We start from the raw sequence: 16,817 nt of genomic DNA, 5'->3' as shown, positions 1-16,817 counted from the left end.
AGTCAGATCATCTTCCAGCTTGCTTAGATCTACCTCAGGTCATGTGTGGACCAAGGGCTCTCTCATATAACTGGTTCCCAAAATATTTTGAAGTCTTTTTTTATTTTCCTTAAGGAAAATTACAAATGCCTTGAGATTACTGAAGGAGAAGGCTTCCTGTAAAAGAGGGTGTCCTATGATACCAAGAGAAATTCAGATGAGAATGCTTTCAGTCCCAATGAAAGACCTGAGACAGGAATGGTCTTTAGTATGCTACTAAGAGTTTTGCTGGATTGTCTTCTACAGGGTGATCCTGGAGAAGAAGGAAAAGTGGGTTTACCTGGGCCAGCTGGTGAGCCAGGGCCTGCTGGAGAGCCAGGTTTGCCTGGTAAGGGTAAAGATGGAGAACAGGTAGGTTCTGCTGGCAAACTTTGCGCTTGAGTAGTTCAGTGTGAGATAGATGAGCATGACTTCTGCAGGAGAACGGTGGATCTGTGGTAGAGTTAGGCTGCATTGTCACAAGTGCTTGCAGGCTGTCTACCTGAAGACACAAAAGGCCTGGTTGTGCAAAATGCTGAAGATCACACTGCTGCATCCAAAAAGGCAGAGAGAACTGAAGCTGTATTTCTGAACATTAAACCCCCTTCAGTGTGCCATGGTGGCCATTGAAAATGGAGACTTGCACAAGGAGTAATCGTTGTCCTTGTGACCAGTACAAAAATGCTTAGCTTGATGGAGGATCCCTAAAAGCATTTAATTCTAGTGAAATTAGCAGATTATTTATTATGCTTATATGTTACCAGTAAAAGATGACCTTTAAAGGTCCCTTCCAACCCAAACTATTCGATGATTCTAAGGAGCAGGGTGAGGGGAATGCTTGCTGCCTTGATTGTGTCAAAGTTCAGGCTCCTGTTTGGCTGCATGGTGACTGTTTTCTGGTTTTCGGTCTGTCACTTTAGGGGCAAAGAGGCCCACCAGGCTTGCCAGGACCCTTTGGACATAAGGTGAGCATGGACTTTATTGTGGACTGCTTCTCTCCATCGCTGGAACTGGAGAAAAAGTTATGGTGAAAACATGGTCTGTTTTTCACTGGAAAATAGACTTTGTGAAGCTTTCACTCAAAAGTGCACTTCTAGCCTTTCTTTATTATTCCAGTAGGTCTGTAGATGTAAATATTAAGATATAATTCAGCTGTGTTCACTTTCCACATTTAAAATTTCTTCCAGCATTATGTGAATTCAACATAGACTAAGGACTAAATGCACACTTTTTCAGGGAAGCTGTGACTGGGGACCTTTAATCCATACGGAAAGAGAGGCATTGCGTAGCTAAAGGATGACCTAGTCTTGAGACCGCCTGTCAGCCCCTCAGAGAGCAGTCCTCCAGAGCACTCATTTCCTTCCCCTCTCTCAAGGAGGTTATGAATTATTTTCCAGTGGGACCAGATAGTCCTGGTTTGCCCTCTTGTTTTGTAGTTAAGGCTAAGACTAGCTAGTTCGTTAAGTTAATGACACTAATTTCAGCTGAAAATAATGTTTCTTCCCTTACAAGTACACAACAAATAGAGAAGGGCATAAAACAGCAAAAACATTTCCTTCTGGGAGCACCTGGATTGTGCATGAATCTTCAATCAGATATGTCAGAAATTCTCCTCTTTGAAATGACCGTGTCCTGATCTGGATTGGAAGAATACTAGGATGTTGAAACAGATTCTATAAATCATATAAGTAGAAATATAGCAGTATGAGGCTGGATTCATCTAGGTCCCGTATTTTTGAAATAAACAAACTGCTATGAAGTGTTTTCTTTTGGTTTTGCTGCAGTCTGTATAAATGCGTTGTATTCTGTTGTATACATCTTTGACAGTTCAGAATACAGAGACAATAATAGACTAAGAATTAATATAAAAGTCAGAAAAAAAACCACTAAAAGAAATCTCATGAAATATTCTATTCAGTATCAACACAATATGGTAAGAATCTTAATTGTGCATGGGAAAATACTATTTAACTTTTTGTATTGAAATTATGTTCTTGAATAAAATAACAGATAAAGGATGTGCTGGAGTGTTTGAACTAATCAGAGTACATTTTCTCTCACTGTCCTTGCAGTATTGTTTCTTTATAATATAAGATTAGTTTAAGAAGAAAAAAAGAAAGGGAAGAAAGTTAGGAGATGTTGCAGACTGACTTTTGGGGGGGCAGAATCCACGGGTAACAATTCTTCTATCATGCTTCTATATAGCTGGAGATACTGTAATAATAACTAACATAAATAAGATTCATTGTTATAAGTCTACTGCCAACATGAGACTGAATCTCACAACTGCAATGCAATCCATAAAAATCTTATTTGATTTCTCCCTATAACAAGAGAACAGACATTAAATTTAAAGTATTGCAGCTGAATTCTTTCTTAACCCTCTGTCTACAGTGCCCATTAAAACAGTGTCAAGTGGTTGTCTGTTCTCTGCAGGTTTTACTATTGAAAATCCTGTTTTCTAGAAGGGAAGTCTCTCCTTTTGTAGTATAGTCCTCTAGAGAGAGTGGTAGAACGTTGAATTATTATTTTGCAAAAAATTATTCATAGACTTCTTGGATGCCGTGCACTAAAATAAAATACTTGTAGAGGCTGTGTTCCCACTCAGTTATACGATGTGGCATACATTGATGTTGTGTGAGAGTTCACAGATGTGGGCTGGGGCTCATGTGAAGGAAGGGGGCAGTTTTCTTGGCATGATGTGACAGTAACTCTGCCATATCCCCATGCTGCCACAACCTGATACCGTTCCTTGGTGGGCAGGATCAGGTCAGGATGTATCAGTGTTATGTTCTGTTGTATAACCTGATTGCATTTCAGCATATTTTCTCAACAGTGCACAAAGCCTTTAACTTTTTCCTTTGTTTCAGGGTGAGAGGGGAGCTCCTGGCCTCCCTGGACAGCCAGGAGACAGAGGCGTGCCAGGAATCGGGCTGGCTGGACCCCCTGTAAGTAGCAGGTCCTGCTGCAACCTGTAACAAGGTGAACACTTACCTATTGCCATCTGGGGAATGCATTGCCTGTGCTCAGCTGTGCCAAGAGCCTGTGGGACATTTTACCCTCTGAAGATGCAAACCGCAGCCTAGTCCAGAGGCTGCCATTTGTGGCTCAGATGTCTACATGTCTGTTGTGAGGGCTCTTGATGAATTTGGTTTTGGTTGAAAGACAAAGGCAGAGAACTGCTATAGAAGTGATTGATATCACTGGCTGTTACTTGTGACTTTTCTGCATCATCTTGACACATTGGCTGTGGATGCGAGTTGAGATCTGTGCTAAGCCAGCAGGACTGGTCTGCTGGGGAGGTGTAACCCTGCTGTCACCCCATTAGAAGGGATGAGTGTGACACATGTGCCCACATCAGTGACACAATCAGTGCTCTGATAGGGAAATACAAAATCAGATTACTTAAGTTGCTGCATTCCAAGAGAGCCATCATCCCCATAATTTCCCACAAAGGTTTAGATACACCTCATCCAGCTCTACCATCCCCTCCTGCTGACAGTGTTGAAGGTATACCCTTATCAGTAGACCACGAGGTGTATTTGGGAGTCTGCTTTGGAAAGTTTGGGTTTTCATATTGCTGTGGTTTGATCAATTCTTTGGCATGTACAACTCCTCTTGAGATGAGGGGGATTTGGGAGTGCTCTGACTATACCTCTGCTCAGAGTCCTCCAGATATGCACTGAATATGCAAGACAAATAAGTTTAGGAGAAAGCAAACTTTATTCTTCGCTGTAATTGCTAGAGGATATAGAATCATCAAATCATAGAACTGTTTGGGTCGGAAGGGACCTTTAAAGGTCATCTAGTCCAACCCCCCCTGCAATAAGCAGGGACATCCGGACATCCTCAACTAGATCAGGTTGCTCAGAGCCCCGTCCAACCTGACCTTGAATGTTTCCAGGGATGGGATGTCCACCACCTCTCTGGACAACCTGTTCCAGAATTTCACCACTGTCATGGTTTAAGCCCAGCTGGTAACAAAGCACCACGAAGCTGCTCACTCCCTTGCCTGGCCAGGTCCTCCCTGCCTGGCCCTGGTGGGATGAGGAGAGAATATATAAAGAAAAGCTCGTGGGTCGAGACAAGGACAGGGAGGGATCACTCACCAGTTATGGTCACGGGCAAAACACAGGCTCAACTTGGGGAAGAAACAAAATAAAATTAATTTACTACCAATCAAATCAAAACAAGGATAATGAGAAGTAAAACCAACCCTGAGAACACCTTCTGCCCGCCCCTCCCTCCTTCCCAGCTCAGCCCCACTCCTGGTTCTCTCTCCCTGTTCCTCCCGACAGCGGCGCAGGGGGACGGGGAATGGGGGTTGGGGTCAGTTCCTCACACCTTGTCTCTGCCGCTCCTTCCTCCTCAGCGGGAGGAGGACTCCTCACGCTCTTCTCCTGCGCTACCATGGGGTCCCTCCCATGGGAGACAGTCCCTCACAAACTTCTCCAAGGTGAGTCCTTCCCACAGGCTGCAGTTCTTCACAAATTGCTCTGGCCTGGGTCCTTCCCGTGGGCCTCAGTCCTTCAGTCCCAGCCTGCTCCAGCGCGGGCTTCCCCACAGAGCAGCGGCCATTTTGTGGGGCATCCATCCCCCTGCTCCAGCATGGGCTCCTCTCTCCCCGGGCTGCAGGTGGGCATCTGCTCCCCTGCTCCCCTCTGTGGGCTGGGGGGGGACAGCCTGCCGTCTGGTCTCACCACGGGCTGCGGGGGCATCCCCTCCTCACTGCCTCCCTCACTGACCTCGGGATCTGCAGAGGGGTTCCTCTCACATCCCCATCCCCTCACTCACTGCAAGTTCCCCTTCTGAAATCTGTTCTCCCAGAGGTGCTACCATCGTCACTGGTGGTCTCAGCCTGGGCCACAGGCAGGTCTGACTTGGAGCTGGGGAAGCTTCTAGCAGCTTCTCACAGGAGTCACCCCTGTAGTCTCTCCCCTGCTACCAAAACCCCACCACACAAACCCAAAGCAACCACCCTCATTGTAAAAAAGTTCTTCTTTATATCTAGTCTAAATCTACCCTCTTTTAGTTTAAAACCATTAGCTCTTGTCTGATTGCAACAGGCCCTACTAAAATGTCTGTCCCCATCTTTCTTAGAAGCCCCCTTTAAGTACTGAAAGGCCACAGTAAGTTCTCCCTGGAGCCTTCCCGTCTCCAGGCTGAACAACCCCAACTCTCTCAGCCTTTCTTCATAGCAGAGGTGTTCCATCCCTCTGACCATTTTTGTGGCCCTCCTCTGGACCCACTCCAACAGGTCCATGTCCTTCCTGTGCTGGGGACCCCAGAGCTGCATGGAATACTCCATGTGGGGTCTTACCAGAGTGGAGTTGAGGGGAGAATCACCTCCCTTGACCTACCGGCCATGCTTCTTTTGATGCAGCCCAGGATACTGTTGGCTTTCTGGGCTGTGAGCACACATTGCTGGCTCATGTCCAGCTTTTTATCCACCAGTATCCCCAAGTCCTTTTCCACAGGGCTGCTCTCAATCCCTTCATCCCCCAGCCTGTATTGACACCGGGGGTTGTCCTGACCCAGGTGCAGGACCTTGCACTTGGCCTTGTTGAACCTCATGAGGTTCACATCTGAGACCTTGCATTCTTTTGCAACCCCTTGTACATGCCATGATACTGTACCGATCACGGTCATTTATTTCATGCTCTGGCTATCTAGATATAAGTTTCCCAATTAGTACAGGAAATTACCTTGAAATGATGTCGTATTACTGTGTAATACTGGTTGACAAATCTAGCTTTCTGGGGTGTATTTCCACTTAATATTTGCTTTTGCCTCACTGAATATATGGGAACGCAGACTAGGTCAGTCATGTTCCACACTGTGACTGTGTCATGGCCTTTATGGTCCTCACAGGGTGACTGATGGTTGAAGATTTGCTGGGTGTTATTTGTTATGATTTATCTCAGGAACAGTGGTGTTCTTGCATTTCTTAATATTCAGTCACTAAAATTAAAATGAAATTAGCAAATGAGCATTTGGCTTGTTTGAAAGTCACGTGGCAGCGGCTAGTTTTTAATTACTGATTTCTAGTTTCAGTACAGCGGTAAGTGCGTTCACTTCTGCATCCTGATATACACCAGACGACAAAGTTGTTCTTCACTGGGGCTTTAGCATCGCATATCCATGAACACAAATGACTAAGAACTTGACTCCAAATGTAGACCATCACTTGTGTTACACCAGAGGATTACTTTTTTCTATGTCACCATTGTTTGACCACTGGCAGGATAAGTAGCCACCTACATACCACATTATTCCTGATTGATTTGTTTTTATTTATTTAATCTGCTTCACTAAATGCTTTTTTTTTTTTTTTAATTACTATTATGATGGTTTTCTTCACTGTAGATTCATTGTAACCTCAGCTCCAGTGCAAAGACTCTAGAATTTGAAAAGCACTGTATAACCTTGAATTAATCAGGCTTGCACAAAGACTGAGTCCCACAATAAAAAAATAGAATAAAGTCAGTGGAGCTGCTTCAGTGCATATTACACACCGAATTAAAGGTATCAGCCTATACCCTTTTTAGCAATATGACAAAATTGTGCGTATAATACTTTCAGCTTCAGAGCTGTGAGACGGCTACTATTTTTAATTGGAGTGCTCACCCTGGTTCTTCCTGTGCCCTTAACGTCTCTTGGGCTTTGCTCCCTGCATAAAAGGTATACATAGATTAGGATTTTTTTACTTTGTCTTCTAAAGTACTGAATTACTAGTTACATAACACTGAGCCATAAACTGAATTTTAGCAGAGTGTGTTCTTCCCAACTGAACCATAAGCAGGAGAGGGGACTGCTTGGAGGAATGAGGTGAATTCACATGCTCATGCTGAGTTTGCCTAATGAATGTGTGTGCTGCAGAAGTAGAAAGGTCTTGCTCTGCCTTGCCCTGTTCATATTACTATGGATTCAGAGTTACGTATTTAGCCTTTGCTTGAGCAGAGCGTTAAGGCATCTTGCATGGAGGACTATATGAGGATTAGTGAATTAATGTGCCTGAAATAGAAACCAAAGTGAGAGGAGTCATAGTGTGAGCCAATTTATTCAAACACAGCCTCAGAGATGTGAGGTCAAGCCTTGTTTTGGGTGTGTTTGGAATGCCAGACTGACTCATCCATGCTGGATATGGGTACCACATCAATTCTGTGGTGTTCCTATAGAAGTGGATACCTTCTAGTGGCTCATTCTACTCGGTTGCATCTTTTTAAGTTGCATCCCCAAACAAATAGCATATGCAAGCCCACTAACTCCCTGCTTTGACCTCATTTAAAGAGCGTACAGGTCCCATGGGATGCCTTTCCTTGTGTTAGAGGTAGCTCAATACAGTGGTCTTCAGGACCTGGGCAGAATTGTCCTGTCCAAGCCCAATAGATGTGAGGGTGCTGGGGTTCTGTGTCCCCAAGTCCATCCAGTAGCGATGCTGAGCATGTATTGCCAATGGGCATATGCATATGCAACACACACACCTACACACACATGCATGCAGCCACACAGACCAATGCAGAGAATAAGGCGTTTTTCAACGCTTACATAAACCTAAACAACACTCTCAGAAACATGAACAAGGATGTCTTGATCCTGCTTCTCTTCTCCAGCTGATCAGGTTTGAAGGCCACTGTTGGAATATACACATGAAATACGGGTCTTTCTAGCAGATGGTCTTGGACACCTACTCTGCCCAGTACCCAGGCCTCTGCACCCCAGTGTCCTCCAGTTGCTGGCAGACCTGCAAGCCCCCTGGGTTCAGAGCCTTGCAACCCAGTTGCTGGCATCCAGACCTCTCCTACTCACCAGCTCATATAGCTTGAAGCTCACTAACATTCAACCACATGAGCTCAGATTAATGAGCTCACCCATGCTGAAGAGTGTTACAAATAGGATTTAATTAGAACATAGGATGGGCTGTAGTGATAAAGTGCAGGGCTCAGTCAGACAAGCAACATGTTAGCGTACAACTGTCCTCTTTAGTCCCTTTTTCTCTCTTTTTTTTTCTCACACTTTTTCCTCCATGATCCACCTCAATTTCTTCCTTACTCTGCCTTTGATCCTTCCCCTAAACATCCTACCGTGAGTATTGCACATTCCCACAATATCTGTTTCAGCAGCCTGTCAACTCACTCCTTTTCCTGACCCTTTCTTCTCCAGTTTTTGTTATCTTGGTGCTTCAGGACCCACCCTGATCAGCCAAGGTGGGTGTTAATTTTAAGCTCTGCTAGTGTTTTCATTGCTGTGTCTTTTCTTTTTGCAGGGCCCTGTGGGACCCCCAGGAGACAAAGGGTCATTGGTACAGTATGTCTTTCTAACTACACCCAGATTTTATGGGGAGGGGACAATCACATTGATTGTGTTTCTACCAGTGATTTCATGAAGGCATGTTTAAGTAGTTTCTTTTTGCCCAAGGATAGTAGGGTCACAGAGTGGCTGACCCTCTGAAGGGGACTTCACTTGTGCGTTACCAGCTACTTGTCTGCTATATTGAGTTGTGAGAAAGAGTTGATTGAGACTCTTGTCATTGTGACAACTTTTCCTTACCTGTCAACACAGTCCTATAAAAGAAAGAATGAGTCATTTGCTTAACCCTTCATTCAAAAAAATTATTTCAAGGCACATAATTCAAAGTACACTGTTATGTCTTATAGCAAGGCCTCAAAGGTTTAAAATAAACCATTTTTAAGCATTTTCTTCACTTAAGTCTTACAGAAAACCCTGCATTTCAGTGTTCACCAAACACACCTAGTTCCTCAACATGCAGTTTTACAAGAATGCAGTCCATTGGTGTGAAACAAATAACTGTGTGTGGTCTCAGTATTGAGCTGGCATGAATTTCCAGCACTACAGGCAGTCCTAGCCAGTGTACTAGCTGGGCACTGAGTGGCTGGACCTTGTTTTCTCTTCTACAGTCCTGAGCTCGCTCATATTTTCTCCCAGTTCATAAACTTACCCGCCTATAAAGTCATCATTACCTTTCCATCAAGGTATGTGAGGCTTGACTTTAGTGATGCATGTAAAGTCCCTTGAGGCACAGAAATGACTGATACTGTGATAGTGCAATGTGACCTTTTTTTTTTATTTTTTTATTTTTTATTAAACTCTCTCATAGTTCTTTAACTGCTAGTTAATTTTTTTCCCAATAACTATTGGGTTGGGAATTTCTTCTCTTCAGCTAATAAGCACCTGATAAGTGCTGTTCACCTTAGTGGGTTTGTCTGTTCTCTCCCTACCAGGGTCCCCGTGGTGTACCTGGTATCCCTGGACCACAGGGGCCTCCTGGCCAGGATGTAAGTAAAATAAAAGTGTAAGTGCTCAAGAAATTCGCCAATGCTCAAATCTATTTTCTATAAAAACTGTGCTCATACTTAACTACCGTCATTGAGTGTTACTAGGATGGTCCAGTGGAGATGATTCGCAGTAAATGGCGCTCTTACATGCTAGGATGTCAGAGTGGAAAATAATTAGGCTAAGGAGGGTTATCTAAAGGAAAACAGTGGACTTTACCACTGAACCATTTTGAAATGACACTGAAGAAGGAACTTGGCAGCATACACTGGGGAATGATCACACATTGGAAAAGGACAATTGTTAAGCTGTCTAAGAACTTCTTAGAAGCCACTCAGATAAGTAGCCTGTAACATTTCTATGAAAACAGGACCACAGCTGTTAAAAAGCTCTTTGTGAGTTCGTTTTGCTGCTGCTGTGCATGAGAGATGACATTTTAACCTCTTGGTGCGTTGTCCTCACTCCTGCTGTCTCAGTGGGTGAGTCATAGAATTGTAGAATCATAGAATCATTTAGGTTGGAAAAGACCTTCAAGATCATCAAGTCCAACCATCAACCATGCCCACTAAACCGTGTCCTGAAGTACCCTGTCTACTCGCTTTTTGAATACCTCCAGGGATGGTGACTCAACCACTTCCCTGGGCAGCCTGTTCCAATGTCTGTCATGGAGCTGAAGGACAGAGAGAAAAGTGGCAGATTCCCAGCTGGAAAGCTGACCCCTCTCGCTGCATGGCTTTGTTGCAGTGTTGAATCAGAAAGGGGAGAGGTGCTTTTCTCTGCTGGTCAGCCCGGTCTGTGATGTGGAAAACAGTCCTGGAGGAAAACCAGCTTGGGGGTTCTGAAGATTTTGAAAGGCTTGATCTTTGGATTTGTGCCTGTTAAGGAAACACTGTGGGGAGGGGGTAGTGGCCTTCTGTAACTTTCCTCCTCAGTGCTGCTTTATGGTGCTGTCACATCTGAAATGGGTACCATCTTTTGTGAAGTCCATGGCAAGCAATTTTCATCCCTAGTATAGTTTCACTGATGTACATCAGCTGGCCTAAAGGATGTACTTTCCTATGAGATGGATCTCCTTTCTTCCTGAAGCGCTTGGGGAAGAAGATCTTGTTTTATTCCCACATACTTTGTCACGAGACAGATGATTATGGCCAGGGTATTCCTCCAAAGCCCATGATAGTAAAAATGATCCTTTGCCTCCATCACCTTGTGTCCCTGAGCAGCCACAGATCTGGGATTGATTGTGTTCTGCTAACTGCCCCTAGAGCTCCTCACCTTATCTCAGATGTTTGAGATTTTTAACCTAGAGGTTTTAAACAGGAGATACAATAGATGGGTTTATTACAGCTGTATTATGTGAGGAGAGTGTCGGAGCCAGCTTTTCTGAGTCTTTTTGCTCTACTCAGATCAGCATTGACTGGTCAGTTCTTGGAGAGTCAATACTACAGCCTTTACATCTTTCCCCCACAGAAAATTACCCAAACAGAATCATTCCTTATGTTTCTTATAAAACACATCCTCTATTACACTAACTGTTTTAGTTGCGCTGCATATGTCTTTTAGGAGCTCACTGTATTCTGGTTGATCACCTATTAAGCAATTCTACCTCTATTCAAGAGGTGTAAATGTAACTACAGAGCACACTAACATTTCTTAGTATAACAGCAGGGATTTTGACAAGATCATGCATTTGCAGTTTCTTGATCTCCACTTTCATTTATGACTGGTACAAAGGATTTTTTGTTCTGCTTTTGCACTCTTCTATATCAATGTAGTATTCCTGTATTCTTTGAAGCATGCCCATTTTTGTACTCTGTTGTGTTTAAACAGCATGTCATCAGTTAGGAAAGCTCCAATTTGAATTGCTAATATGAATTTGCCATGTAATTCCCAAGCCATTCAGTGGCAATAGCCTAAATGACTTGCCTTAATGTCTTGTCTTTTGCTGTGGCCTTTGCAAATATATTCCATGTTTTTTCTGAGACTGAATAATTCTTTTAAATCACATTTACATACATTAGGTAGTTCTCTGCATTATTTTTTCCAGTTGCAGACTCATCAGGTGCTGTTGGCAGTGTGTCTGCTATAAGTTGTATTCCCTGATATTGCCAAATCAGATTTACAGTTATATTTGGGGAGGTGGAAGAGTCAATACTTTCTCTGCAATAGCTTTGTCCAGAATTATCTCCCATAGGTGAATATATTGGTTTTTTTCACATGACTACAATCTAGCTTCTTTCTAGTGCCCTAAAAGCATGTGCCATATTTTTTTGCAATAGCACTGCCCAAGGTCACCTTTTGAAACATCTGTTGGCAGCTTGGTCAAACATCAAGAGTTCTCAGGACAGTGTCTTGTTTTATTAAAATTTAGGTTTTGAAAATCCTTGTCCAGGTTTACAGTACAGTCATGCTGGTTTGGCTTTGTTCTGTTACTCTTAGCAAAAGGCTTGGTGTTTATTTGGATGAACCCTCTAGTGTTCACTGTCTGTAAATCCCAACAGATTCTCTTCTGAGACAAAACTGAGACGTGTACATTATTTTCTTGTCTTTAAATTAGTATTTTTTTTCCCACTTAACTAAAGCTCCAACTCCTAAAGCCTGAAAAGTGCTTTCTGTAAGCTTTTTGTGTTCTGTGTTTTTCCCTATAGTAGGACTAATTGGGTCCATAACAGGACTACCACATAACATGCCTACTCTCATGCCCACAATTACTTTAAATATTATTTGCACTTGCTTTTGGAAAAAAAAAAAAAAATCCAAGTCACATTTTAAGCTGGCAGTATTCCTGTATCAAGTATTAAAAAAGCATAGCCTTAAGTATGTTATTCAGAGAAACTGGCCAAATCTAGCTCATATTCTGAAAGTTGCAAAAAATAATTCTGCATGTTAAGTGATGTTGGGTGCATGGCCGCCTCCTCCAGCCGCTCCTGACCAGGTCCCTCCTGCCCAGCCTCTGGTGCCCAGGACCCAGGGTCTCTGCCCAGATGGAGGGGTGTGCCTGCTGCTTTCCCGTTTGCAGGTTCAACCAGTAATGAAGCTGCACATGAATCCCAGAGATGCAGACATGGACATACAGACACAGAGGACACTGACGTCTCTGATCACACAGACTGCCACAGGCAAGGCGTCGCCTTCAACAGCACCTACATACAGGACTCACATACAGCATTAACATAAACAGCCAAGTCCCCTTCATCTCTTCAGCTGGCAAAGACAGAAGGTCACTAGTGGTGGCACGCACAGAGCACTCTCTAGGGTCACAAGTACCCACATATTTGCAGATCCTTCAAGCATTGGCACAGTCCCTCTGTCCTGGCACCCCTGCCCAGATCCCAGACCCCCTTACCCGCCCCACGGATCCCTACTTTCCTGCTGGTCCAAGCTGATGCTCGCTGCAAACATGCAACGCTCATGCACTTGTCCCTTGCACACTCCACACTCATGGTTCCTAATAGGCATCCCAGCATGGACCCCTTGCCCACCTGATACCCCAGCCTATACCCAAGTCCCCCTACTTGCTCGCTGATCCAGCTTGAAGTTTGCTGATGAATACACCCACACACACCAGCACTGGGGAAGATAGAGACACTTATCCCATCCCAGCCGGCACCAGGCACATGGGCTGTGACCTGTGGTCCCATGCCAGCCACTGTTGTGGAGCCCTCACTCCCCTCGCTCATGCTGTTGACCCCAATAGGTGGTTTTGGGAACACACGCCATTCCCGCCCCAGTGGCAGGAGGTTAAAGACCGCTGCGCTCGCTCCAGTAACTGACAACAGAGGCTAGGGGAGCCTACACCCCTGGTCTGACTCCAGTAGCTGGCACCATTTTCACTCACGTGCACTTGCAGGTCTCACCAGTAGCTGGCAGTCCTTGCAGCACACATGCATATTATGCAGGGAGATAGTTAAGAAAAGGTTTAGTAAGAAGATAAAAGATGTTAAGACAAACCATGGTGATCAGGTGCAGGGCTCAGTCAGACAAGTGCACTGAGCAGCCCTATTTTATGCATGACTGACCCCTTTTATACCCTTTTCTGTCTACCCTGCTGTTTGTTCCTCTTTGCTCTCCCTTCCCTTGCACATCCCCTTGTACATCTCCACAGCTCTATCAATTCTGGCACCCTCCCCCTGGTTTACAATCTTATCACTTGCAAAGTCCAGGTTGGTCTTCCTGGAAGTGCAGCCTATGTTTTCTTGATAGCTCATCAGTATAAGCGGCAAGGTTTGTTTCTTGTTAGGTCTGTGTCTTGGTATATTTTGTTTCTGATGTCCTCCTTTTCCCTTAGTTTCCAAATTGAGAAGGTCGTGGATCAGATAACCTTGCTGGAATAATCCTTCTCACACTTCCACATGCCTTCATCAATTAGCGTGACTGTCCAGGTTTGGTTACCATCACTGCCTTATTTGAGGGTCAGGTACGTTCTTCTTTATGGCTTCCTCCTTATTTTCTCTTGTTGCATTGAAAAAGGTCCTTGACAAGATACCCCTAAAGGAGCAGATGCTCTCTGACAAAATACCCTTACGCTACACATTTTTTGGGAAGCACCCACTTTCCTCTGTCTGCCTGCTGGGAGATAAAATGTTTCTGTTCAACGTACCTGCTTAGTTCCCTTAGATTAGAAAAAAATCTGAATGAGACATTCTCTTGTCCTACTATTAGCGCTGAGGGCACCTATTTAATAGGCTCCTTCTGTATTTTGGTTATGATAATTTTAATTAACATAAACATTGAATTAATCACTTTTTAATTATGTTAATTATTTATGATAACTAAGTTCTAGTATTACTGGGAACTTAATCTTCCCCTCCATTTATTTTCATAATTACAAAAACTTTGTGTATGCATACATTACTGCCATCAGATCTGAAAAGCAGAGTTTTCTGTTCTGGGGTTGGTTTTCCCATACAGTTAAAAGGACAGTTCCAAGGAGTCTTTGTGTTTGTTTTAGGGTGCATACACCCCAAACCACAGTACACTTAATAAACCTCCTATTGGCTTTTTATTCCTAGGACTTACATATTTAAACTATGGCTTTTCAAGTTTAATTTTCAGTCTTGTAATAAGACTATACCACCGTAAGCCTGTGTGACTGGTTTCCTTACACACTTTCTCTTTTATTTTCACGTACATCACTTACCTGAGCATCGTTTTTCAGTGTGTTATCTGCACAGCTTCCATCGGTTCCCAGTTAGAGACCATTCCTGTGTGTCAGATTTTGCAGACCAATAGAGTAGTCTGGATCCTGTGCATCATACCCCCTCATTGCCTGACATCTTTCTGCTGCACTGGTATGCTGTACCACTCATGGGATATTCTACTTTGTGCCAACCATTGTTGGCGGCAAACTTCTGAAAGCGTTCAAAATTTATGATCTTTCCAACACTGGTTGTTATTTGGGTCTGTGCACATTCCCACATTGCATTATCAGCATTTCTTTTCAGTGCCATGCAGATTTTTTGGCAGACTCTTTTAAGTTCTTTTTTTTTTAATTTTCCGGCTTTCTCTTTTCCAGTTTTGTCCCGTTAGTGAGCTTGTCAGATGCAGTTATACTCTCCGTGCCTTCCTTCTAGCATTTCCATTCTGCTCTGAGCTATGTTTACAGCTTGTCCCTTGTAACTCCAGGTTTCTATAGTCCAGCAATCTTTCCTCTACTTTGGACTCTGCTTCCAGTTGCCTGTTCTCTGATAACATGCTGAAGTGCCATCATCCTCCATCCGGTTTGTTCATTTCAGCTCAGACTAGCATTCTTCAAAGGACACTCTCTTTTTGCAGTCTTGTACCTTTCAAACATTTGACTTTTCCTGGGGATGCAGTGGTTTTCAGATTTGTCAGCCACGGCATATAGCTTAATTTCTTACCCTAGCTTATTTGCACCCTTTTAAAGACATCACCAGCTCCACATTGTACAGCGTTCAAGAAAATAAGTCCATCCCTTTTTGTCTCAAGGCAATCTGATACTGTGTGGATATCACAGCCATGCATAAATCTTTCCCAGGATTTCAGTTTTAGTCACTCCCTTCTTGTATGTCTTTCCTCATAACTAAGAAGTCTTTTCCTATATTCTTTAAATAAATCTTCTTTAAATGCTCAAATTCCACTGTTAGTACCATGTCATGTTTCAGATCCCTAAGCAAAGGGCTGCCAGCGAGCCCTATGGTAGAAATAGTTTATTTATAGCTACATTAATAGTCAGCACGAAAGACATTTCTGAATTGTCTTTTCTGTGTTGCTTTCTGATCCAGGATGATTCTCATGGCTCAAGTTTTTGCTTTGCATCGCACTCCTTAAAGCAAATGCTGTGTGAACCTTCCTGAATAAAATAGGTCTGGGAATATAAAATCTGTGTAATTGTTATTTAGGCAACCCTCTTCTCACCTGCAGAAGTGGTTGAGAACCACAGTGGAGAGGATGCCAAAAGCATGACCTGACAATTAGCATCTGTGAAAGAGAAGGGAATTTGGGAACATCCCACAATTTTCTACATTCACATTGCTGCTCTGTGGAAGAAGCAAAACTATAAATGGTTATAATGTTTCCTTATATTTACTCAGTTCCCCAGAAGGACATTTGTGAGGAATTATGAACTAAGAGTCTCCTTCACACCTTATCTTCTCTTGGTTCTCACTTGCAGAAGGTTTAGTTCCTCGGGAAACAAGCTTTCAGCCGTGGACTTCAGTACTACTTCAGTTCCACTTTAGCTCCACTTCAGTTCATGTTTATTATTCATCTCTTAGAAAGTCAAGGTAACTGAAGGGTTGTTGTTCACTCAGAAGTGTTTAATGTGGACATAGAAAAGAACAATCAATATATTTCCCCATTTTTCTCTCTCCTCTAGCAAGAGGTATGGTATTTAAGTTATAAGTGAGATACAAGGATGAAATTCAAGTTTGCTTTATAGCTGTAATTATGGTGTAGCAGGGTATCACGACTTTGCCTGTGTGCACACACAGTGCACTTAAGTCATTAATCCGCAGGTAGCCAAGTAAATCCTCATCTGGTTGTCTGCATAAATAATACAATGAACTCATTGGAGACAACAGACTAACCTGAGACAAGGTGATTGACAGAACACCTGGTCCCCTTCATGGCGAAGCATTTGACCAAGTTTTAAAGGAGCTTTCCAGGTGGAAATTTTGGATAGTCTCAGAGAGTTCCCTAGGTAGCTGCTGCTGAGCCTAGACCAATTGAAAGCCACTACTTGTATCTTCAGTGTGTTAACATCCTGGGTGGGGAACCTGGCACCATCCCAGACACCTCTCCAGGTGAGTCCTGCTGCAGAATCAACAAAACTGAACACAGATAAGATGCTTTTAAATGGTCAGTAGAAACTGTTCCAGCAGATGCAAAAATGGTCACGTAGGACAGCCTTTTGTATGTGGTTAAGATAGTTAGAAGATATTTTGTATATTCTTTAAGGTACTCAATATGGATAGAACATGCATATGCTTGAGCGATGATACGGGGTGATGGGCCAGCTGGATACAGGAATTCAGCAAAGAATGGTT

General features: G+C 43.4%; 1 protein-coding gene across 6 annotated transcripts in view; it reads left to right on the top strand.

Annotated features, from left to right (window-relative positions):
• Nucleotides 1–16,817, top strand: part of COL22A1 (collagen type XXII alpha 1 chain) — a 263,481-nt gene that overhangs the window by 218,297 nt on the left and 28,367 nt on the right. For 5 of the 6 annotated variants that reach the window (XM_049819464.1, XM_049819483.1, XM_049819453.1 and 2 more), the window contains 5 exons: nt 286–390; nt 939–983; nt 2,889–2,966; nt 8,285–8,320; nt 9,261–9,314. In XM_049819464.1, coding sequence (XP_049675421.1) covers nt 286–390; nt 939–983; nt 2,889–2,966; nt 8,285–8,320; nt 9,261–9,314 — 318 coding nt within the window. The remainder of the gene's footprint in view (nt 1–285; nt 391–938; nt 984–2,888; nt 2,967–8,284; nt 8,321–9,260; nt 9,315–16,817) is intronic. The other variant, XM_049819493.1, reaches the window with a different exon arrangement.

This window comes from Accipiter gentilis, chromosome 2 (genome assembly GCF_929443795.1).
Source record: "Accipiter gentilis chromosome 2, bAccGen1.1, whole genome shotgun sequence".
In the NCBI taxonomy this organism is placed as follows: Eukaryota; Metazoa; Chordata; class Aves; order Accipitriformes; family Accipitridae; genus Astur; species Astur gentilis.
The sequence above is the reverse complement of the archived record's forward strand: the minus strand, read 5'-3'. Positions and strand labels throughout refer to the sequence as shown.